The sequence below is a fragment of the Bos indicus x Bos taurus genome, chromosome 9 (genome assembly GCF_003369695.1).
Source record: "Bos indicus x Bos taurus breed Angus x Brahman F1 hybrid chromosome 9, Bos_hybrid_MaternalHap_v2.0, whole genome shotgun sequence".
NCBI classification, from domain to species: Eukaryota; Metazoa; Chordata; class Mammalia; order Artiodactyla; family Bovidae; genus Bos; species Bos indicus x Bos taurus.
The window spans coordinates 26109754-26134095 of NC_040084.1; the positions used below are offsets into that span (position 1 = coordinate 26109754).

Consider the following 24342-nt stretch of genomic DNA (forward strand, 5'->3'; position numbering starts at 1 on the left):
GAGAAGACTATGTCCTATGAAATCCATTAAGTGGGAGCTTCCCTTATCCTTCCTCCCCTTCCACCTCCCACAAGTCATCCAGCCCTAAATATACTATCAGACTTTAAGCCAATGCTTTAAAACACCCTTGTTGGTTTCCTTGGGACTGAAATCACTTTAGTAATATGGTATTCTATTATTCTTTTTTGTTAGCAGGTAGAAAGAAGTCTATATTACCAGCACCATATGTTATTTATTTGTACAATGCCTGTGTTCTTAGGAAGTGTAAAAATCATGTATTATCTAGATGATAAAGTCAAACCAAACATTCATTACTAAACAGACATTTCCTAGGGAATAGGGAAAGACACATATTACACATCACAGCCTAAGTGAAGGGCCCCTCTGCAGTTATGCACTGCACAGAGCCTGTCCTTATGCTGCATCCTAATTGTGCTTGATCTTAAAACTGAATACACCCCCATCCAGATGCTAGGAGCCTGCATCTTGAAAAAGGGCCCTTCTGTCAGGCCACTGATAACCCCCAAGGAAGTCAGCATAGTTGCATTTTCCTCCCTTCACTGTGCCATGAAATTCTGTACATAGTTTGTGCTGTGCTCAGTCGCGCCCAACTCTCTGGCAACCCCAAGGACTGCAGCCTGCCAGGTTCCTCTGTCCATAGGTTTCTCCAGGCAAGAATACTGGAATGGGTTGCCATTTCCTTCTCCAGGGGATCTTCCTGACCCAGGGATCAAACCCACGTCTCTTGTGTCTCCTGCACTGGCAGGTGGATTGGATTCTTTACCACTACGCCACCTGGGAAGCCTACATAGTTTATACTGCTGCTGCTGCTGCTGCTGCTAAGTCGCTTCAGTCGTATCTGACTCTGCGACCCCAGAGACGGCAGCCCACCAGGCTCCCCTGTCCCTGGGATTCTCCAGGCAAGAATACTGGAGTGGGTTGCCATTTCCTTCTCCAACGCATGAAAGTAAAAAGTGAAATTGAAGTCGCTCAGTCGTGTCCGACTCCTAGCGACCCCATGGACTGCAGCCTACCAGGCTCCTCCGTCCATGGGATTTGCCAGGCAAGAGTACTGGAGTGGGGTGCCATTGCCTTCTCCAATAGTTTATACTACTAACACTTAAAACTGTTTTTCAACTCTACTGCATAAAAATATGTTCAATAATATTCAAATGATGAAAAACAACTTAAATGCTAACCTTCTGATTGACCTGACAACCTTCTAATTTAAAAGGAAGCAGTATTTAACATTTTAGATTACTAGCATCTCTTATTTTAAGCTAAATGTGAATTACACCATTGCTGAGTTTCATAATTGACAGAGCAGGAGACTAATACCTCTTCCTTAAATAAAAGTCAAAATGTTAAGATATCCTCAGGTTGCTGTCAGTTATGCACTGGGGGGCAGAAAACTCGAGAGTATTTGCTCTAAGACGTCGGTGTTGCGTGCCTCTCCTCAGGGTTCCCATAATCCCCTCCGCATAGCTCTTTCCAAACATTGTTCCTTTGTGCTGCAATTAGGGTTTTTGAATCCTCTCTGTGACTTATCTGAACTTCCTGAGGGTGGGGACCACATCTTGTTCATCATCTCTGTATCCCCAGCAGCTGAAATCAACCAGAACAAGAGCCCCCTGAGGCCAAAGGGAGGAAACAGAGTCCAGCTGGATTCCCCGACTTCAGGCACAAGGTGCAAAGTCAGGACTTTGCAGCGTGAACTTTCCCCTTCAGAGAAGAGCCGTGGTGACCTTAAAATGAGTGAGGGAAATTTGTCCTTGCGTGCTCTGAAGCAACTCCAGCAAACACCCGCTTTGGGGGAATATGGGCTGCCTTGGTAGTTCAGAAGGTAAAGAATCTGCCTGCAATGCAGGAGACGCAAGAGATGCAGGTTACGCCGTCCCTGGGTCGGGAAGATCCTCTGGAGAAGGAAATGGCAATCCACACTAGTATTCTTGCCTAGAAAACGCCATAGACAAAGACGCCTGGCAGGCTACAGTCCATGGGGGTCACAAAGAGTAGGACAAGTCTAAGCAACTAAGCATGCATGCACATGTATATATTGAGGAGAACGTTAAGTTCTACTCTCTTAGCAAATTTCATTTATACAATAGTGTTTTCAACTATGGTCATTATATTATACATTAGCTCCTCAAACCTTATTCAACTTATAAGTGATAGTTTGTACTCTTAGAAACCTCTCCCTATTTCACCCATACCCACCACCTCCAGAAACCACTCTTGCATTCTCTGTTTCCAAGAGTCTGACTTTTTTTTTAGATTCCACATATAAGAGATACTATGCAGATTCTATCCTTCTCTGACTCCACTTAGCATAGTGCCCTCAAGGTCCACCCATATTATTGCAAACAACAGGATTTCCTTTTCTCATGGTTGAATAATACTCCATTGTATCTGTGTGTGTATCTTTACATTTTAAGGACTGGGTAACCTTTAACCATTAGAACAGGTGAGCTCTTTGGCCAGCGTACTGACAGAGGGCTCTTCCTCTCTTCATGTCCTAGTGATTTGAAAATCAGTGTTAATAATCAAAAGGAGAAAGCATGTCATCCTCTAAAGTGTTCTGACCTAAAGCATTTTTCTACATGCAGGTAGAAAAAAAAATTGTAATTCAACAGTCTTTTTACAAGAAGATAAAATATCTTTATAGCCCAAATCTATTTTCTATTATGGAATTTAAAAGAGAGCATTACTTTAACAATTGCATATGCAGCACTTCACCACAGACACAAAAACTTTTTAGACTTCTTCTCTTCCAAAGGTTCCCCAAACACAACACCAAATCACAGATTTACCACTTGAATCTCGAAAAGGAGAACCTATGTTCTGCCTTGTATGATGAGGCCAGTAAGAATGAACAACCATGAGAGAGATGGGCTTTTAAAATTAGGTCTTTAATCTTCACTGGCACTTCTGAACCTAATGGTGCCACAACAATTCCTCATAAATAAGATATAATAATCTTTACTGACCACAATAGGCTGGAAGTCTTAGAAGCACAAAATCAAAGAGTAAATAAATCGTATACCAAGCTTCAATTTTCAAGCACTATGCATTTTTTTTAAAAGCTGAATGTTAGAGTTTTACTCCTCTGTATATAGGGTGAATTTATTAAGCTTCCAAAAAGATGGAATAGTTGAAATTCCATTCCATGACCTTCTCCCCTTTGTAGACTACCATTTGGTCTAATACAACTCAGAGGGGTTTATTGTTGGGGCAATTTCACGGGTTAGCAAAGGCCAAACACTCACTAAAATGAAGCACATCAGTTTGAATAGCCCACCATGACATCAGGTTTTCAAATTACTTTTCCTTCTATCTCCAGAAGAGATTCAATTTCTCCTCCAATGGTCTCCCCACCTCTTCACCCCAAGGCCACCCACCTCCCCTGTGCCTCCTTAAAGCCTAGAAACATTATAGAGCTTCAGAGAAGAAAAAAGAAGAGGGTAGGGGGACTTTTTGTGTGTGTTCTTAGAGTCTCTGAAATCAAGGCACCCAAAAAACTATGACAAAAACAACAGCAACAGCAAGCCCTGGGACACAGATGATGTCTTGACCTAATACTGTATGGTTATCTTTCTAAAAGGGAGATAATTTTAATCTGCTGTGTAGTTATTCCTAGTCATCTGGTTTCATTCCAGTATGAATCCTACCACAAACTAAAATATGCAAAATCTTTCATTAACATATCAGAGGTTTTCATTTCATTATAAATCAAACTAAATAGGTCATGACTGTTTAATCAGCATGCAAAGTATTGCCTCTGGAATACCTGTAGTGAGTGCCTTGACACCTAAAATTCTTTTTAGTGCTTTGAAATCTAATTCTATCCTAGCTAACCCTAGCCCAGTTCATCACTCCCTCACATCAAAATTTTCACCACATGATGCATAGATATTGTTCTAAAATCGGTGTGATGTACATTAATAGCAGGAATTTAAATATTTAAGGGAGAAAAAAAAAAGGAAAGATGGGTGAATGGAAAAAATAATGAATCTTACACACATATCCATCACTCACAGTTAATCCCAGTTAATATATTGGTTTCCTTTCAGTCTTTTTTCTACATATATATATTTTATAAGTGAGATGGGTTTTCACTGAATATTATGTTAGCTAGCATTTTTCCATGTAATTAATTTTTTTGGAAAAGTAGCATTTTAATGGATGCAAATTATTTAATAAACAATAATTTATTTCACCATTAAAAATATCCAGGGGAAAAATAGATTCTATGATCACATCCTACCCCTTGTCCCAACATAGGACTTTTCCCTTCCTTTCAGTTCAGTTCAGTCGCTCAGTCGTGTCCGATTCTTTGCGACCCCATGAACTGCAGCACGCCAGGCCTCCCTGTCCATCACCAACTCCCGGAGTTCACTCAGACTCACGTCCATCGAGTCGGTGATGCCATCCAGCCATCTCATCCTCTGTCATCCCCTTCTCCTCCTGCCCCTAATCCCTCCCAGCATCAGAGTCTTTTCCAATGAGTCAATTTTTCACATGAGGTGGCCAAAGTACTGGAGTTTCAGCTTTAGCATCATTCCTTCCCTTAGCAGTCAAGAAAAAAGGGTGAGAGAAAATGATCTCCTGAAATTATGTTGCTGATAGACTCAGGCCTCCCTCTTAAAAAAGAGATTTATTCTTCTTTACAAAGGAAAGTTCGCAACATTCCTAAAGGTTAGTGAGACCATAATCATCTGTATTTATTAATTAATCTCTTAGGAAATCTATTCTAGTCCTGTAGCTTTCACTGCATCAGTATGTAGATAACTCTCATGTCCATCTCTAGCCCTGATTTTTCCTCTGAGTCACCCCCTTGAAGCAACTTGTTGGTCTGTTGGGCATCTCAGACTAAGCACAGCTCAAACAGAATTTTTTTCAACATTTTATTTTGCCTTGGCTGCTAAGGTGTGTCTGACTCTTTGCGACCCTATGGACTGTAGCCCAGCAGGCACCTCTGTCCATGGGATTTCCCAGGCAAGAATACTGGAGTGGGTTGCCATTCCCTTCTCCAGGGGATCTTCCTGACCAGGGACTGAACCCAGGTCTCCTGCATTGCAGGTGGTTTCCTGCATTTCCACCAGATTCTTTACTGACTGAGCCACCAGGGAAGCCCTTCTATTGGAGTATAGCCGATTAACAATGTTGTGATAGTTTCAGATGAACAGTGAAGGGATTTAGCCGTATACATGTATCCATTCTCCCCCAAACTCCCCTCCCATCCAGGCTGCCACAAAACAGTGAGCAGAATTCCATGTGCTATACAGCAGATCCTTGTTGGTTATCCATTTAAAATATAGCAGTAGACCTGTCCATCCCAAACTCCCTAGCCATCCCTGCCCCCCATTCTTCCCCCCTTCCCTGGCAACCATGGTTCCTTCTCTAAGTCTGTGAAGCCAAAACAGAATTCTTGGATCTCCCCACCAGACCTGCTTCCTACAACAGCAAACAGCATACAAAGTGCCAGATGCTGTTCTGCACTCACTGAATCCTCACTACCTATGATACGTACTAATATGATCTCATTTCATGGAAGCCCCTCTGTGCTTGGGAGAGAAGAATCAGCAAAGAGAAAAACTGTTTCCCACTCAGATACTAGGAATGTAATATCTTTAAGTTCCAAAGGGTAATAGTAGGGAAGAAAATGCATAACACAAGGTCAAAAATTTCTTGATGGTGGAATCTGGGGTCAAAGATAGGAAGCCTCTATGGTTTCTCCATCAGGCCCCACCCCTCAACACACAAAAGGAAGAAAAATCACATTATGATTTGGGCACCTTCTTCCCTTTGGTACAAGACCACCTGGCAAGCAAAATATTTTAAATCATTAGAAAAGTACCACAATAGTTCATTATTTTGTGTAATTTTAACAAGTAACCCCATAAAAGCAAGACTGTAGAATATTCAAAGTTATTCTGCTGCTGCTGCTGCTAAGTCACTTCAGTCGTGTCCGACTCTATGCGACCCCATAGACGGCAGCCCACCAGGCTCCCCCGTCCCTGGGATTCTCCAGGCAAGAACACTGGAGTGGGTTACCATTTCCTTCTCCAATGCATGAAAGGGAAAAGTGAAAGTGAAGTTGCTCAGTCGTGTCCAACTCTTCTCGACCCCATGGTCTGCAGCCTACCAGGCTCCTCCGTCCATGGGATTTTCCAGGCAAGAGTACTGGAGTGGGGTGCCATTGCCTTCTCCACAAAGTTATTCTATACTTTGCCTAATATCAGACAAGAAGATAATAGCAAAACTGCAAACATTTCTGCTGGTCTACGAAAGAAAAACTTGCTTCTCCAGTGTTTCTCCTGTACTCTCACACTTACCAGCACACTCAGGACACTTTTGATACCAGATGTGTTTGTGTGGAGGAGTTTCTCACATCAGGAGGTTCTGTAACACCGGCTGAGTCTCCTACAATTTAATTCTGACACTACCTGGAGATCACATCAGATCCCACAGGTTAAAGGCTCAGTCCCACAAGAGTGCTCCCTACTCACCCCACTTCAGATGCAAATCGCGAGTCCAGATTATCACCAGTGCTCCTGACCAAAGTGTTAGTCACTCAGTCATGTCTGACTCTTTGTGACCCCATGGACTGTAGCCCACAAGGCTCCTCTGTTCATGGAATTCTCCAGGCAAGAATACTGGACTGGGTTGCCATGCCCTTCTCCAGGGGATCTTCCTGACCAAGGAATTGAATTGCAGGTACTGTCTGCAGCCACCAGGGAAGTCCAAGGGGCTATAAATCAGAGGTTCCTACAACCTCCTCCCCAAGTTCAATTAATTTGCGAGAGTGGCTCATAGAACTTAAGAAAACAGATTACTTGCTAGGTTATACCGATTTATTGTAAAAATTATATGATAAAAGATACAGATGAACAGCCCGATGAAAGAGGCATGTGGGGATGGGAACCCATCCCCATGTTCCCACGGAAATACCTGCTTTCCATGCTTTCTCCTGGGACCCACCTGCCTGGCACTTTCATGGGTTCAGCAACCCCAAAGCTTTCCAAATGCCATATTTCTGAGATTTTTATGGAGTTTCATCATAGGCATGATAGACCATTTCCAGGTCCTTTTCTCTCCATAGAGAATGGGGGCATGGGACTGACAGCTTCTAATCATGCCTTGGTCTTTCTTGTGACCGGCTCTCCTCCAGGAGTCCGCCAAGAGTCATCTTTTTAGAACCAAGGATACGGCTGTTACCCTGGAAATCCCAAAGGATTTAGGAACTCTGTGTCAGGAATCAGGGTAAAAGTGCAAACATGAGAACAAAAGATGCTCCTAGTGCTCTTATCACTTAAGAAATTATATGAATTTTGGGAGCTTTGTGCCGGGAACTGAGGCAGAGGCCAATATACACATACATATTCTATAGAGTAACAGGGATAAAAAGCACATCCCCAAAATATGAAAGATACAGGTTTTTCTCTTTACGTTAATGGTCAAAAAGTCTACAGTTTTTAAAACTGTCAATCATTTTTAATAGAAATTCAAAATATGTAGTGAGTGCCACGTATTCAAAGGATTTAGAATTTTATGGAAAAACATAAGCCTAAAGTATATATTTAACAAATGTTAAAAAATATGTATATTGAAGAGAAAGAATTTAAAACTGTACAACTCCATAAAAATAGTCTAAGTGAAAACAGAGTTTTGGTGAACAAAGTTTTATTTCATGGAGCTACTTTGTAGAGCCTGTATCATGCAACATATTAATGACCATTCATATTTCTATATATTTTACTTCTAGAGAAAATATTTTCCCTGGACACCAGTACAAAATAAGCCTTGAAGGAAAAAAAAATATAGAAGAGGCAAGACAGCAGGCTGAGTGATTACTTTTTAAGAAAAAAAATATACTTACGCAGTGGTTGTCTGCACGTCATGCCAGCCTTTGCTAAAGTTCTGTTTTAATTCATTCATCAGGTTCATGCCGAGTTTTTGTTTTATCTCCACAAGATGCCTTTCTTTTGCTGATAAAACTTGTCGTAAGGTTGTAATTTCGTCTTCCAGCTACAAGCAGGAGGGAAAATGATGGGGGAAAAATGTCAGACCAGGTGAAACATTCAAGGGCGGAAGCTCTCAGTGATCCAAAGCACCCTGGGCACCCTCTTGTTTACACAGCCCTATGCAAGGCCTTAGCAAACACATCCTGTAGAGAAGTCTAATATTTTTAAATGAAAGTAGATTTTTTAGTTTGAATGGTTCTAAATGTAAACACTACTCCTTGTAAAAAATTCACTCATACAGCAAAATACAAAGACAATAAAAACCATGTGTAATCTACTAGGAAATAGACACTGCTTAGAGTTTCTGGTTTTCAATCGTCCAAAGGTTTTTCTAAAATTATATGTAGGTATAATTTTTGAACAGGAAATTGATTGTGTAGTCTGTATCTAATAACTTCTTTTCAAGTGCCATTAGTCAGCTTAATTTTTTTGCCATCCACACCTAAGCATACATTGTGGTTTTGCCAAGCTGGCATTTTACTCCTTACTTAAAAAAAAAAAAAACGAAGCAGCTAAGTTTCATTTACATTCCAAGTGTCACTCTACTCCTGACCACAAACAGCATCACTAACCCTGTCAATCATCTTGCAAATGTGTTCCTTGGGTCACCAGAGACATAGCTGCTAGAAAAACAACTCAACAATGACATCTACTTTTGCAAAAATAGTGTTGTAAACCTTTGTATTCATAAAAAATCACTTAAAACAGGCAGAAATACTGAATCAACCATCTGAAATATTCTAGTAGAAAAGAACACTATCTTCAAGGTTTTAATATCAGCAAAATGTCCTAGTAGTCTAACATTATCCTTTTTTTTTTTTTTTTTTTTACAGTTGTGAAACGTTTTTGTATGTTCGTGGAAAATCACTTAGGCAGAAATACTGAATCAACCATCTGAAATATTCTAGTAGAAAAGAACACTATCTTCGAGGTTTTAATATCAGCAAAATGTCCTAGTAGTCTAACATTATCCTTTTTTTTTTTTTTTTTTTTACAGTTGTGAAACGTTTTTGTATGTTCGTGGAAATTTTCCTGAAGTCTTTCTAAAATGAATTCCACCTTCCATGACATGTTATAGTTAGTAGCATCCTATGTTTTCATTTTTTCTTTTTTCTTTGGCCATGCCAAGTGCCATACGGGATCTTAGTTCTCCTACCACAGATCGAACTCATACCCCTTGTGTTGGAAGCACAGAGTCTGGACCACCAGAGAAGTCTCCAAGCTATAGCTTCTTGACAAGCAAGAGTCTTCAGTATGCAGCTATATACTCATTACTCCAAAAGGAGTATATTCAGGGGTGGCCAAGGGGGACTATGTTTTTAGTCTCTCCATTCAATGAGAACACACTATCATTTTAAAATCAGATCCTTCTATCCTTTTGCTCTCATGTTATATTCCATATTTTCATCTTAGTCAACGAGCTCACCTGCATTTAGTCCATTGACTAAGATTTCTCAAGGTTGTATCTCTAGCTCTCTTACCATAGAAAATACTTGGGCTTCAGATCAGCTTTTTATTCAGCATAGAAAGATTTTTTTTCTTCTTTCTTTTGAATAAATAATATGTTTGAGTGACTGAAATAACTAGGAATCTGGTTTTATAGATATATTAGGTATTACTGCTTTTTCCAATGTGTAACAAGGGTAATGAGAAATTTTTTAACTTGCAGAGAAAAATTAAAGATGTAGAGAAGAAGAGAGAGGTTTAAACATCTTGGTATTCTCATCCTTTTATCTATGGAATCTCAGAAATTTATTCAAAATTATGGGGGACAGTAGGATATTCATTTGTTTTGGGGAGTTGGGAGGAATGGGTAAAGGATTCATAAGATTTCTAATGAAATCCATGGTCCCAAAAAAGTGATAGAAATACTGAAGTGACCAATTCATCAAACATCATCCTAAAGAAATATTAAATCCCACATATAATCATTTAAAAATTGAAGCATATGTTAAAAGGTATTTGTAGAGAAAAGACTTCTAATGATGAAAATATGAACTCAGTTACTCTATGCAGACTAATGGCAGGTACTATAATGAAAGTCTCACTATTTCAATAAAATGTTAGACTCACACTTCTTAATGCTTTCATTTATATATCAGTGATCTAAATATAATATATGCCAAAATAGTTATTAAGAAAATCCCAAAAGGTAAAATTAAAAGATAATTCTTAAATTATATTAACATGCAAGACTGAAAATGGTCAATCTCATCTCTTTCTGCAGAGCACAGAGTCCTGACACAGCAGAAAGTCCTTTAATCACAAATACTTTAAATGATGATCCTGGTGAGATTCAATCCCTTATTGGACTAATGAGAATTTTTGGCCTAGTTACATCAATTTCAGTTTATATAAAAGTCACTCAGAGAGCACATTTAAAATGAATATTCCAGAAGGAGGCCCCTTTTAAGGCCCTGAGATTCTGATGTCTCAAATTTGGTGAGGCCTGTCTATATATATTGGAGAAGGAAATGGCAACCCACTCCAGTATTCATGCCTGGAAAATCCCATGGACCGAGGAGCCTGGTGGGCTACAATCCATGGGGTCACAAAGAGTCGGACACGACTGAGCGACTTCTGTGTGTGTGTGTGTGTCTATATATATTATTTAACAAGCACCCCCAGATACTCTGATGCAGGTAGTATAGAAATTCTACATTGTAACCCATATCAAATTCATTTTGGAATGAGCTGGAGTGCAGGTAAATCATTAATTGAAGTATTTAAGATATCCTTTGCCTGTTAATTTTAAATTAATCATGTCTTCGTTAGAAACTAATAGTCTGGTTCTTTGGTTTCTTGATTCCCCTAGGAGATCTCCTTGTAGGATAAATATTTATGTACAAGATTAGATATTTAAACTTGGTTACTTATATATGAATGAATAGGAATTTAAGTGTTGGCGAGGATGTGGAGAAATTGAAACCCTTGTACATTGCTGGTGGAAATAAAAATGGTTCAGTCACTGTGGAAAATAGTCCAGCAGTTTCTCAAAAAGTTAAAGGTGGAATTATCATATGACCCAGCATTCCTATTTCTACTATATTCCCCAAAGAATTGAGAACAGATACTCAAACAAATACATGTATATACATGTTCATAACAGAACTATTCACAATAGCCAAAAGATGAAAACAATCCAAATATTCATCAAAGGATGAATGGATAAATAAATTGTAGTATATACATAAAATGGAATATTATTTAGTCACAAAAATAGATGAAGTACTGATATAAGCTACAACACACATGAACCTCAAAAACATTTGGCTAGATGAAAGGAATCAGACACAGAATGTCACATATTGTATGATTCCATTTATATGAAATACCCAGAATAGCTGAATCCAGAGACAGAATGCTGGCTCATGGCTACAGAAAAGAAGGGTAAATGGGAAGCAACTGCTTAGCAGGTAACGGATTCCTTTTTGAGATGATGAAAATGTTCTGGAACTAGACAGAAGTGGTGTTACACAACATTATAAGAGTACTAAATGCCATTGAATGATTCAATTTAAAATAGTTAATTTTATATCAATTTATTACAATAAAAATGTAAAAATACAAATGAACGAATGAGTTAGCCTCAAAATAAAATTTACATTAGAAGACTGAAGACTTACTTTTCTATTTATTCGGCCATATTACATAAAATATGTCACAAATACAGAGAAAGAAATAGCTTTTTAAACCATTAATTATCAGTATGATGTTTAGGAGTAAGAGCCTTTGGTCTCTTGTTCATACTGCTTCAAGTCATGCTTCTTCTCCTGCCCTGGCTAAGAGTAAAGAAGAACTAAAATTAAAATGCAGATACTATCTGGGAGAGTATGACAGGCCATGGGTTAGCAAGACATTTGGTCAAACATTATTCTGGCTGTGTCCTTGAGGGTGATTATGCATGTGATTAACATTTAAACTGACAGACTGAGTAAAGCAGATTGCTCTCCCAAAGTTGGTGGGCCTCACCCAATCGGTTGATGACTTAAATAAAAAGGCTGACCCTCCCTTGAGTAAAAGGGAATTCTATTTGCCTGACTGCTTTTGAGCTGGGACGTTGTTTTGTCTTGTTGTTGTTTGGCTTTTTTGTTTTTTCTTGCCTTCAGCTTCAAACTAAAACATCAGCTCTTCCCAGACCTTTAGACTGAGCTGCACTATTGACTCCCCTGGGTGTCCAGCTTGCTGACTGGACACAGAATCACATTAGCTGACTCCTTAGAATAACTCTCTTTGTATATACATCCTATTGGTTCTACTTCTCTGGAGAACCCCGATTAACACAGAGGGGTGCTACAGTAAGACGCTATTGGTTATGAAGGCTTTAATTGTTCACCAGTTCAGTCCAGAAAGAAATAAGGACTTGAAGGAAAAAACTGGGAAAGGAAGGAAGAGCCCAGGACACTTATTTGTCAGCCTGAGACAGGTGGCTTGAGGGCACTGTGTGCTTTCCTTGGGAAACCACACGCCAAGAAGGAACAGCCAAAAGAGGCTTGTCTACTTAGTAACGCTGTCTGGTAATTTTCCTACTCCTATTAATGCCTATTTTTCTTGAGTCATTTTATCGAGGTGACATTGGCAGTACTTGATTATTATATAATCATAAATTTACAGTTATCAGGCCAACACTTCATCCTTTTCAAAAACCAAGCCACATTATAGAATACTGAGCATCAAATGCAGCTTCGCAAAATGAAAGTGGGAGTGGGATGTTAGTAGCACAGAACTAATGAGCAAGTTTATTTAAAAAGAGAGCTAGGAAAAAAAAAAAAAAACCCACAGAATAGATGTGTAAAGAACTCAGAAAAGATGTTAGGAGCAGCTGGTAAGAGGACTAATGAGAACAAATACTTAAAACAAATAGTATTTCTTTATATATGGACAAGATTTGTTTAAAAAAAAAAAACCCATATTCTACTTCTGGAATTTACAAATACATACATTTGTTGGTGCTCTGAATCAAGTTCATTAGAAATGTTAACTGCACACCCTCCATGTGTACACAAACCACTGCATCAGGTCAGAAGTGATACTGGTGTTGCGTTGAAGGAACTTTTTTTTCTTTTTTTAGAGCTCAGCTTTTTATTGAATGTGTTACTAAAGAGGCTTAGTGAAAAAAGACCAGAGCCCATGTCATCATCAGACTCTTCAGATTCTGCTGTCTTTGCTTCTACTTTCTTCTCCTCAGCTGGGGCAGCAGTGGTGACCAGGGCAGGTCCGCCAGCCCCAGAGGAGGTTCCCGATGTTGACACCGGCCAAAGCCTTTGCAAACAAGCCTGGCCAGAAAGGCTCAACATTTACACCAACTGCTTTTTTTTTTTTAATTAATTAATTTATTTTAATTGGAGGCTAATTACTTTACAATATTGTAGTGGTTTTTGCCATATACTGACAAGAATCAGTGAACACATGTACACCAGCTGCATTAATGAAGGCATTGATCTTATCCTCCAGACTGTCACCTCATTGTCGTGCAGAATGAGGGCTGAGTGGGTGCAGGCGAGCTCCAAGATGGAGGCCAGGGTGCAGGCGAGTTAGCTAGGAGGGGGCTGCCAGGCACAGTGCTAGTTGCCGGATGAAGTGAGAGCCTCACCCCAAAATGGCCTTAGTTTCCTCAGAAGGACCAAGCACCTTAGCAGCAGCAGAGGAAAGCTGAAGGAACTTTTAAAAAAACGCATATTGCATGACCACAATAACAAACTCAGGACTGAACAGATTCCTCTTTTAAAATGCAGACTTCCATCTAAGATGTAGTAGCCTCTTGGACAGTATTTGCTTACGTCTCTCTTCTCAAGGACAGGTCTTCCTGCAGCCAGCACTTGGTAAAAGAACAATATGCTGGTTGTGTGAGTGAATGCAGTTACAGATTCACCCTGAAGTCTAAAGGTATCCTCCTGGAATATGGGCTACAAAACAGCGTAAGGTAAAAGCAGACCAGGGTGTGGGGGAAATGGAGCAGGGTGGATCCAGTACAGCTGACAGACAGTAGAAGAATTCAAGGGAGGGCAGTGTACAGAAGGGGAGACTGGGTGCCCGGCATACCCTGCGACTCCTTTAAGCAAAGCAGTCAGACATAAGACGTCCTTCTACACAAAGCTCTTGCCTTGGATCATGGCCACAACTGATTGCCTGACTCGAAAGCAATATAACAGGCTGATCTGTGAGGTGTCCACCCACGTGGCTAACAGACCCAGTGGGATCGTCCCTCAAACAGAGAGGAGCTGCTTGTGGGCAGGGGTCCTGGAAAAATATCTCTGGAGAACTGAGGTAGATAAGCTGAGCTGTTTACAAGACATCTCAGTTCTTCATAGGGCCAGCGGTGAGACCGCTGAGATGTCCTTGATACAATTAAACCCTAGCATCTGAGGTCATCTGAATGCATGTGTGGTCTGAAAGAACCTAATTTGTGTGTGTGTGCGAAGGGCAGGCACTATATAAGGGCAGAAAAAGCGGGTTTAAGAAAAGGGTGAGCATAAAGCATTGGTGGCCTGAGGTGGAGGGAGAAGAAATGGGAATGTGAAAAGGAAAAATAGCAGATTACTTTCTTTGCTTTTTGCTGCGCAGGAGCAAAGAGCTGTGCCCAGTGCCCCCAGAAGTCACACTGCTGCCCTTAGCGAGATGCAGTGCTTCTTCACTCCTGAGGAATCCAGAAATGAGAGACAGGAGGCATGGAGGCTAATGCATCGTAAGGGATGAAAACATCAATCCTGATAACATGAACAAGTAACAGGGAGTCTGATGTTACTTTCAGAAGTCAGGCTCAAAAAGTCTTAGGAGTGAGACACACTGGAGGATCGTTAATGTGGCCAAATGAGACAAAAATGTGTGAAAACTTTGGGTTTTTATATTCATGGGGGCAACCACTGAGAACCAAGGCTTACTGTTTCTCGATTATCAAAGTAATACATGATCATTGTTGAAAGTTTAGAAAATATAGAATGCAGGTGCACAAAACATAGATGTATGTATGTGTGTATCCATCCGTCTGTCCATCTACCTATCTGTCTATCAGTAACTGCCGAAAGAAAAATCAAGTCATTTTATAAAACTTGGTCTGTTACAGAGATTGTGTACGAACTTAAACTTGGACGGTAGCAGTGAAGGAGTTAAATTTTGGCTTAGAATCAGTTAGCTAACACTGGTCTGTAGAATATAACTTTTGGACACCAAAACTGACACAAACAAGTCATGATCCAGGATTCCAGGCCTTAAGAAAATGTGGAGCTAGGACGTTCTCTGTCAAGGCTGACTGGTCCATGAACCCTGGCAGGTGTGGCCAATGTGAAGTCAACAAGGTGGTTCTGGATCAGTGGCCACAGACAGACCCAGCTAAAGAACTAGGCCATTTGATCCGAGGCACTGTCCTTACTAAAATAATCTCTGCTGCACTAGAAGAACAAGCTGCTCTTTTATTTGAGCATGAAGTTATTTTAGGGTGTGTCTTGTGAAAGCACCTGAAATGTCTTCAGTATTATTAAGAGCTATCATGAACACTCAGCATCAGAACCTTAGAGCTTGGAGAGTCTGGGATGAATGAAGTGGGGTGAGGGTAAGGTGAAGCTTAACTTAAAGCAGTAGAAGAGGCCAAAGCAGGAAGGTGGAGCCCTGCTTCCCACTGGACCAGGGGCTTCCTGTCCTCTGAGCCAGGGATTCAAAATGGGGAGGAACACTGGCCCCTTCCCTCTTGCCCTATTGCTGCTTCTGCTTAAGAAGCTCCCCTTCTCCTGCCCTTTCCTCCTACAATGTAAACGCTCCTTAGCAAACTGTTGAGGGGCTAGTGGGTGATACAGACAAATGGCTTGAACTAAGAGTTGTCTTCAGGACAAGCCAGGCAGCCTCCCCGAATCTAGGACCAGATGCTCAGAGCAACTACACAAGATCTAAGCCTAACTACACAAGATCGAAGCCTAAAGTCATCACAGTTCCCTCTCCACCCCCAGAGTTCTATTCTTCTGAAAAACAGCACATCAATTTAATAAATTCAGTTGCTTCCATGACTGACTTGTCATTATAAAAATAAATCATTTCCAAGTAGTTGTTGAGCTAGGCTGCTGACCAAAAACAACAACTGCTCTTAAAAGGTAGCTGGCATCTAAACTGAGGTCTTGAAGGAATTCCATCAGGTTTAAGCATTGTGATACTAAATGTGAGGTGCATGTTTGCAACTCTTTATTGTTGCTTGAGCATCATGACCATTTGTTTTCCTATGGTCACCATTGGGCAATGGACCATTAGCACCACAAAATACCATAGAAAATGAATTATCTTACAATTCAACACCTATTCAATCTTATTAAATGAAAGACAACATTACTGTAATATGGACCTTTTATTGGTCATATAAATGTTCCAATATATTGGTCCATATAAATGGACCTCCATTTCATAAAACCTTACAGAAAAACTCAAACAAACTTTTTGGCCAACCCAACATCAGACTAACAATAATGCTGAGAATCCGGAGATAGGCATAGCAACAAGAAGATCACTAAGCATACCTGAACTAGTTCTGCCTTTAACTCTTCTTTTTCTTCCTCGGAGAGCATGCTAGGGGAGTCAGCACTGGCTATTGCGTCTTCATCTCTTCCTTGCAGTGGTTCGGTCTCCAACAAACCTTTAGGCAAGATTGGTAAAATATACTGTCATTTAAAGAATGAATTTAGCCAAATTCTAGTTCCACAGTCTGAAAGACTAGATACTCTGATCGACCCTCTCTCTGAAAAACAACTACAAATTCCAGAAGAAAATCATTCTAAATGTGTAATGAGCTGCCAAGAAAGTGAAGAATACTAAGAATCGCCCAAAGTTAAGTGAAAGTGGGAAGCTATAGATACAAACGAGTTTTCATTAGTTCTACATTTGCCACCGAGATGAATCCCAGCCTCGGTTTCCACTGTCCCTTGGGATGCAGATGACTGGGGACAAAGCCCAGGACTATTGAGGGAGAGGATTTTATGAAGAGACCTCTCCATAAATCTACGTCCCCACAGGGCTACACCCTAAGAGTAAGGTGAACTAGAAATAAATACCCTTCATCCCCACAGGAATCTACAAGGCAAATCACCTGCCTTGACCCTCAGCACAGAATGGACAGACCAATAGAGCCTCCCCCAAGAATTCATGACATCCTCAGGTGATCCAAAAGAACATTGAGATCAGTTCAGTTCAGTTCAGTCCTTAGTCATGTCCGACGCTTTGCGACTCCGTGGACTGCAGCATGCCAGGCTTCCCTGTCCATCACCAACTCCTGGAGCTTGCTCAAACTCATGTCCATCGAGTTGGAGATGCCATCCAACCATTTCACCTTCTGTCATCACCTTCTCCTCCTGCCTTCAATCTTTCCCAGCATCAGGGTCTTTTCCAATGAGGCAGTTCTTCCCATCAGGTGGCCAAAGTATTGGAGTTTCAGCTTCAGCATCAGTCCTTCCAATGGATACTTATGACTGATTTCCTTTAGGATGGACTGGTTGGATCTCCTTGTACTCCGAGGGTCTCTCAAGAGTCTTTTCCAACACCACAGTTCAAAAGCATCAATTCTTCGGCACTCAGCTTTCTTTATAGTCCAACTCTCACATCCATACATGACCACTGGAAAAACCATTGACTAGATGGACCTTTGTTGGCAAAATAATGTCTCTGCTTTTTAATATGCTGTCTAGGTTGGTCATAGTTTTTCTTCCAAGGAGCAAGCATCTTTTAATTTCATGGCTGCAATCACCATCTGCAGTGATTTTGGAATCCAAAAAACAATGTCTCTCACTATTTCCACTGTTTCCCCATCTATTTGCCATGAAGTGATGGGACCAGATGCCATGATCTTAGTTTTCTGAATGTTGAGTTTTAAGCCAACTTTTCACTCTCCTCTTTCAATTTCATTAAGAGGCTCTTTAGTTATTCTTCACTTTCTGCCATAAGGGTGGTGTCATCTGCACATCTGAGGTTACTGATATTTCTCCCAGCAACCTTGATTCCAGCTTGTGCTTCATCCAGCCTGGCATTTCGCATGATGCACTCTGCATATAAGTTAAATAAGTAGAGTGACAATATACAGCCTTGACGTACTCCTTTCCCGATTTGGAACCAGTCTGTTGTTCCATGTCTGGTTCTAACTGTTGCTTCTTGACCTGCATACAGATTTCTGAGGAGCAGAAATCTGGTCTGGTATTCCCATTTCTTGAATAATTTTGCACAGTTTGTTGTGATCCACACAGTCAAAGGCCTTGGCATAGTCAATAAAGTAGAAGTAGATGTTTTTCTGGAACTCTCTTGCTTTTTCGATGATCCAGCAGATGTTGGCAATTTGATCTCTGGTTCCTCTGCCTTGTCTAAAACCAGCTTGAACGTCTAGAAGTTCATGGTTCACATACTGTTGAAGCCTGGCTTGGAGAATTTTGAGCATTACTTTGCTAGCGTGTGAGATGAGTGCAATTGTGTGGTTGTTTGAAAACTCTTTGGCATTGCCTTTCTTTGAGACTGGAATGAAAACTGACCTTTTCCAGTCCTGTGGCCACTGCTGAGTTTTCTAAATTGCTGGCATATTGAGTGCAGCACTTTCACAGCATCATCTTTAGGATTTGAAATAGCTCAACTGGAATTCCATCACCTCCACTGGAAGCATCACTACAAACAAACCTTCAGATTAGAGGTATTAAATAAAACTATTTTTGACTTTGGTAATGGAAATATACAGATATGAAGCCTAGAACAGCTGCAGCAGTGAGGAAACATCATGACCACACAGACTCTTGGTAAGGGGTGTGGGAAGTGCCTGGGTTCTTGGTGACACCATTGTGCCACAGATTGTTGAGGGACTTCTGACTTGTCATGTGAGCAAAATGCTTTATTAGCAAAAAAATAAAGAGGTTCCCTATGGAGTTTGTCAGCATCTGGCCAATGCAAATGCATTGTTCTCTAGGGGCATAGGACACAGGTACACACATATAGGGAAGCTTTATTTATGACATGAATTATGACAGCACTGGCATTTATACTTCTCCACATAAAGGGAGGTCATACAATACATTCTACTGGAATAACTTGTTACCCATATTAAAAAAAAAATGGGACACCTTCACACCATTCACCAATATTAAATTATAAATATTTTACAAGACAACATGGGACTTCATATTTATGGACTTCTATGTAAGAAAGGCAGAGAAGGTAATGGCACCCCACTCCAGTACTCTTGCCTGGAAAATCCCACGGACAGAGGAGCCTGGTGGGCTGCAGTCCATGGGGTCTCGAAGAGTCGAACACGACTGAGCAGCTTCACTTCCACTTTTCACTTTCATGCATTGGAGAAGGAAATGGCAACCCACTCCAGTGTTCTTGCCTTAAGAATCCCAGGGACGGGGGAGCCTGGTGGGCTGCTGTCTATGGGGTCACACAGAGTCGGACATGACTGAAGTGACTTAGCAGCAGCAGCAGTAGGTAAGAAAGTATTTCTTAAGATACACAAAAAAGGGAAAATCTTGAAAGAAAGGAGGGATAAGATGAAGAATGAGGTATCACCTCACACTTGTCAGAATGGCTATTGTCAAAAAGACCACAAATAACAAATGATGGTGAGGAGAAAAGGGAATCTTTGTGCACTGTTAGTGGGAATGTAAATTGGTGCAGCCATTATGGAAAGCCAGTATGGAGGTTCTTCAAAAAGCCAAAAATAGGATTTACTGTATGAGCCATCAATTTCACTTATGCATGTTTACCCAAAGAAAACAAAAGCACTGATTTGAAAAGATATATGTACCCCAATATTCATAGCAGAATTATTTATAATAACCAAGATATGGATGCAGTCTAAGGGTCCCTCAACAAATGAAAGAATAAAGAAGACATTGCAACAGGTGGATGGACCCAGAGGGTATTATGCTTAGTGAAATAAGTCAGACAGAGAAAGACAAATGCTGTTTGTTATCATTTTGATGTAGAATCTAAAAAAATAAAACAAACAAATAAAACAGAAACAGCCTCACAGACATAAAGAACAAACTGTTGGTTACCAGTGGGAAGAAGGATCGGCAAGGGAAAACATAGGGGTAGAGGATTAAGAGAGACAAACTACTATCTGAAATAAATAAGATACAAGGATATATTGTAAAGCACAGCCAATATTTTTATAATAATTTTAAATGGAGTATTTGTTGTTCAGTCACTCAGTCGTGTCCGACTCTGCGTGACCCCATGGACTGCAGCACGCCAGGCTTCCCCGCCCTTCGTCTCCCAGAGTGTGCCCAAACTCATGTCCATTGAGTCGGTGATGCCATCCAACCATCTCATCCTCTGTTGTCTCCTTCTCCTGCTGCTCTCAGTCTTTCCCAGCATCAGGGTCTCTTCCAATGAGGTGGCTCAGTATATCAAAACACTGAATCAGCTTTTCACCACCAAAGACTACAGCTTTTGTCAGGCAGTTTTCTTCTACAGCTCAGCTCTCGTCTAGTTCCTAGAACCCTGACCTCTCCTCCAGCTTAGGGACTGTATTGATTTCCTGCTGCTGTCATTCTGAAGAACTACAACATCCCCTGTTCGTTTCCCTTAATCCTTCCTATCTTTCTAATAGTTCCTTCATTAAACCCTTTTAAATCAGGCACCTTCTTTGAGCATGCCATCCATCAAGTTCTTTCCTGGTCCCTGACTGATACAGGAAGACTGCCCCCACTCTCCTTTTATTTTGGGGTGAGATGTCTAGAAAAAATAAATGTTTCAGATTGTCCCATACCAACCTGGAATGCAGCCACATCTCTGTAAACTGGTCAGGTGCTGGGTGGTGGGGCAGATTGACCCCTGGTGTTTAGTTTCCTAATTCAATCTTCTGCAGTCAGGTAACCACGCATGGGATCCAGAATACCTGTCGTACTTAGGGAGAAACTTGCCACCTTGGCCAGGGGTGGGGGTCCTGCAGCCGGAGTGGAGGGTCCTGGCTCTGGCCAGAGGTCTGGATGGAGAAGGTAGAGAGATCTGACACCAGTGAGTGCCAAAGTGAGGCTGAATCAGCCTGGAAGGGCTACTGGGCCCAAACTCAGGTGAGGAAGACAAGATCACAAGCAATATCTGCAGGAAACAGCAGCAGCAGAAGACTTCATGGTCCCAGCTGCCCAAAGAGCCAGTGCAGAATACAAGGCACTACATGGGCCCTTCCTGCTTCCATATACTAGCCACCCACTTAGCTGGGACAAGGGAAAGGGCAGCTATAAAAGGAGAATTCTGAGCTCAAGGGTACTTTTACTGAGAAATTGAGTATTACTTAAAGGGGCTTTAAAAATGATTGTACTGGAATGGACTAAACCACTTCTTCTTCCACACTATCCAAAGCCCAGGGGTGGTAGGGATACAGGTATAGATCAGGGATAGGTTTAAAAAACAAAATGGAGCACTTGTATGTACACCAAGATGTAGTGTGAATAAATCTTGTGGTCCTGCTGTGGAGTACTTTGCACACAAAGATGACCGTTTTACTTTCATTTAATTGTTGTTCAGTCACTCAGTCATGTCCAGCTCTTTGCGACCCTATGGACTACAGCACGCCAGGCTTCCCTGTTCTTCACCAACTCCCAGAGTTTGCTCAAACTCACGTCCATTGAGTTGGTGATGCCACCCAATCATCTAGTCCTCTGTTGTCCCCTTCTCCTCCTGTCTTCAATCCTTCCCAGCATCAGGGTCTTTTCCAATGAGTCCGCTCTTCACATCAGATGACAAAGGTATTGGAGCTTCAGCATCAGTCCTTCTAATGAATATTTGGGATTGATTTCCTTTCATTTAGTACATGCAACAAAATATACAGATTCGTTTTAATAAAAGTAACAAATATCTACAGGTCTGACTCTACTGCAGGATTCATGCTTCTGCCTTGGCGAGGTGACATCCTGGGGAAGCAGGTAGGTCTCTAAATACCTGTCCAGTGCTAGCATCTTCCTGCTTTCACTGTATCTACCACTGGCCGGTAATGACTCAGATGGGTCAGTCCCACATATGGGGCTGAATGACAACAAACTGAACCAGATCCAACTGAGAAGTCATTGTGGGCTGGTCTCAGCCATTGCTAATGGGGTCTCTCACTCATAGGACCTGGGTTGGGAGTCTGGCTCAGTCACAAGTCACTGGGCTCTAATTTAGGCTAGTCTGACTCCTAACCCTTCTATATCTCACAGCCATTTGAAGAATAGTAAACAAAATGTTGGTAAACACAAATCAAGAGTGAGCTCTGGATTAAAATATCTCCCCTCTAGTCTTGAAATGAAATCAGCCACTGGCATCAGCACACTTTTAATGCATCTTTGTCAAATGCTCCAATGAATTGCTGTTGTTGTTCAGTCACTAAGCCATGTCCGACTCTTTGCGACCCCATGAACTGTAGCACGCCAGGCTTCTCTGTCCATCACTATCTCCCTGAGTTTCCTCGAACTCATGTCCATTGAGTTGGTGATGCCATCCAAACATCTCATCCTCTGCCTTCCCCTTCTCCTTTGCCCTCAATTTTTCCCAGCATCAGGGTTTTTTCCAATGAGTCAGCTCTTTGCATCAGGTGGCCAAAGTATTGGAGCTTCAACTTCAGCATCAGTCCTTCTAATGAATATTCAGGGTTGATTTCCTTTAGGATGGACTGGTTGGATCTCTTTGTTGTCCAAGGGACTCTCAAGAGTCAGTGGATTAGGTTGTGGCTTCATGTATATGATTGAAACAGTATAGACAGCTATGAGTTAAAATGACTATGAACTGTGATTTCAGTTGAGTGATCATATCCTGAATTGCTGGCATATACAGAAAAGTTACAGAATTTCTCTTAAAAAGCAAAATAGTCTTGCTGGTATGTGTGTGTTTGCACCAATATTCAGAAATAAACAAATTTAGCCTAACAAAGAAGAATAGTGTATATTTTCAAAAACAACACACAGCTATCCTAAGGACTTAAAAAAGAATTCAATAAAATAGCTCAAATGAAAATTAACCATGTTTTAAATAATAAATTTAAGACTGCAATATTTATTACTTAATCACATTTTCTTTAGGATGTTTGGTAAAAATAGCTTTAGGCATTCTTTTAACATAAAACTTCAAAGTATCTCCACTTATTCCCTAAGGGAAAAACAACTGAGCTAATATCAATCCTGTTGGATTTATGATTATCTTTAAGTGAACAAAGCCCCTAATACATATTAATTTGAGAAGGGCAGAAATTAAAGCTATAAAACAAATTTATTCATTGGAATCCTTTCCACAGGATTCACTAAATCTTCCACAAAGAAGCCAAAATATTGTTTCTTAGGCACCACCTTGTAGTCTCGGGAGAGGCCTCAAATGTTAACAGCAGTACAGTGAGGCCTCTGCACTGCCATGTCCTAAAACCAAGGCCTGAGCCCTGAGGCAGGACAGAACTGGGTGGGGGTAACCTATCTCCAGCCTTTGAGAGCAGGGGTGAGACATAAACCCCGACTGTCGCCTATGACAGTCTGTAGCTGTAACATATGCAGCCTCACCACCATCCAACACTGGAAAAAATCCAGGGTGGGCTTTCATCTCCCAAACCCTCTTGTATAGGAGTTGCTTAATGAATGCTTATTGAACCAATACCCTAGAATAGAAAACCAAGCTATCAACTCTTCTTTTTGTTCACTGAAGTATCAGTTCAGTTCAGTTCAGTCGCTCAGTCGTGTCCGACTCTTTGCAGCCCCTTGAATCGCAGCACGCCAGGCCTCCCTGTCTATCACCAACTCCTGGAGTTCACTCAGACTCATGTCCATTGAGTCAGTGATGCCATCCAGCCATCTCATCCTCTGTCGTCCCCTTCTTCTCCTGCCCCCAATCCCTCCCAGCATCAGAGTCTTTTCCAATGAGTCAATTCTTTGCATGAGGTGGCCAAAGTACTGGAGTTTCAGCTTCAGCATCATTCCTTCCAAAGAAATCCCAGGGCTGATCTCCTTCAGAATGGACTGGTTGGATCTCCTTGCAGTCCAAGGGACTCTCCACCCGGTGAGTCTTCTCCAACACCACAGTTCAAAAGCATCAATTCTTCGGCGCTCAGCCTTCTTCACAGTCCAACTCACATCCATACATGACCACAGGAAAAACCATAGCCTTGACTTGATGAACCTTTGTTGGCAAAGTAATGTCTCTCCTTTTGAATATGCTATCTAGGTTGGTCATAACTTTCCTTCCAAGGAGTAAGTGTCTTTTAATTTCATGGCTGCAGTCACCATCTGCAGTGATTTTGGAGCCCAGAAAAATAAAGTCTGACACTGTTTCCACTGTTTCCCCATCTATTTCCCATGAAGTGATGGGACCGGATGCCATATATATATATGTATAGATTTTTCATATT

At 41.1% G+C, this 24342-nt stretch overlaps 1 protein-coding gene and 1 pseudogene across 5 annotated transcripts in view; both read right to left on the reverse strand.

The window, feature by feature from the left end:
* The window catches only part of TPD52L1 (TPD52 like 1), a 93801-nt gene that overhangs the window by 16712 nt on the left and 52747 nt on the right, over positions 1 to 24342 (reverse strand). For 4 of the 5 annotated variants that reach the window (XM_027551070.1, XM_027551072.1, XM_027551071.1 and 1 more), the window contains exons 2-3: positions 16523 to 16638; positions 7880 to 8028 (exon numbers count right to left, since the gene is read on the reverse strand). In XM_027551070.1, the coding sequence (XP_027406871.1) occupies positions 7880 to 8028; positions 16523 to 16638 (265 nt within the window). Of the gene's footprint in view, positions 1 to 7879; positions 8029 to 16522; positions 16639 to 18514; positions 18537 to 24342 lie in introns of those variants that run through there. The other variant, XM_027551073.1, reaches the window with a different exon arrangement.
* On the reverse strand, positions 12994 to 13558 carry LOC113898772 (annotated as a pseudogene).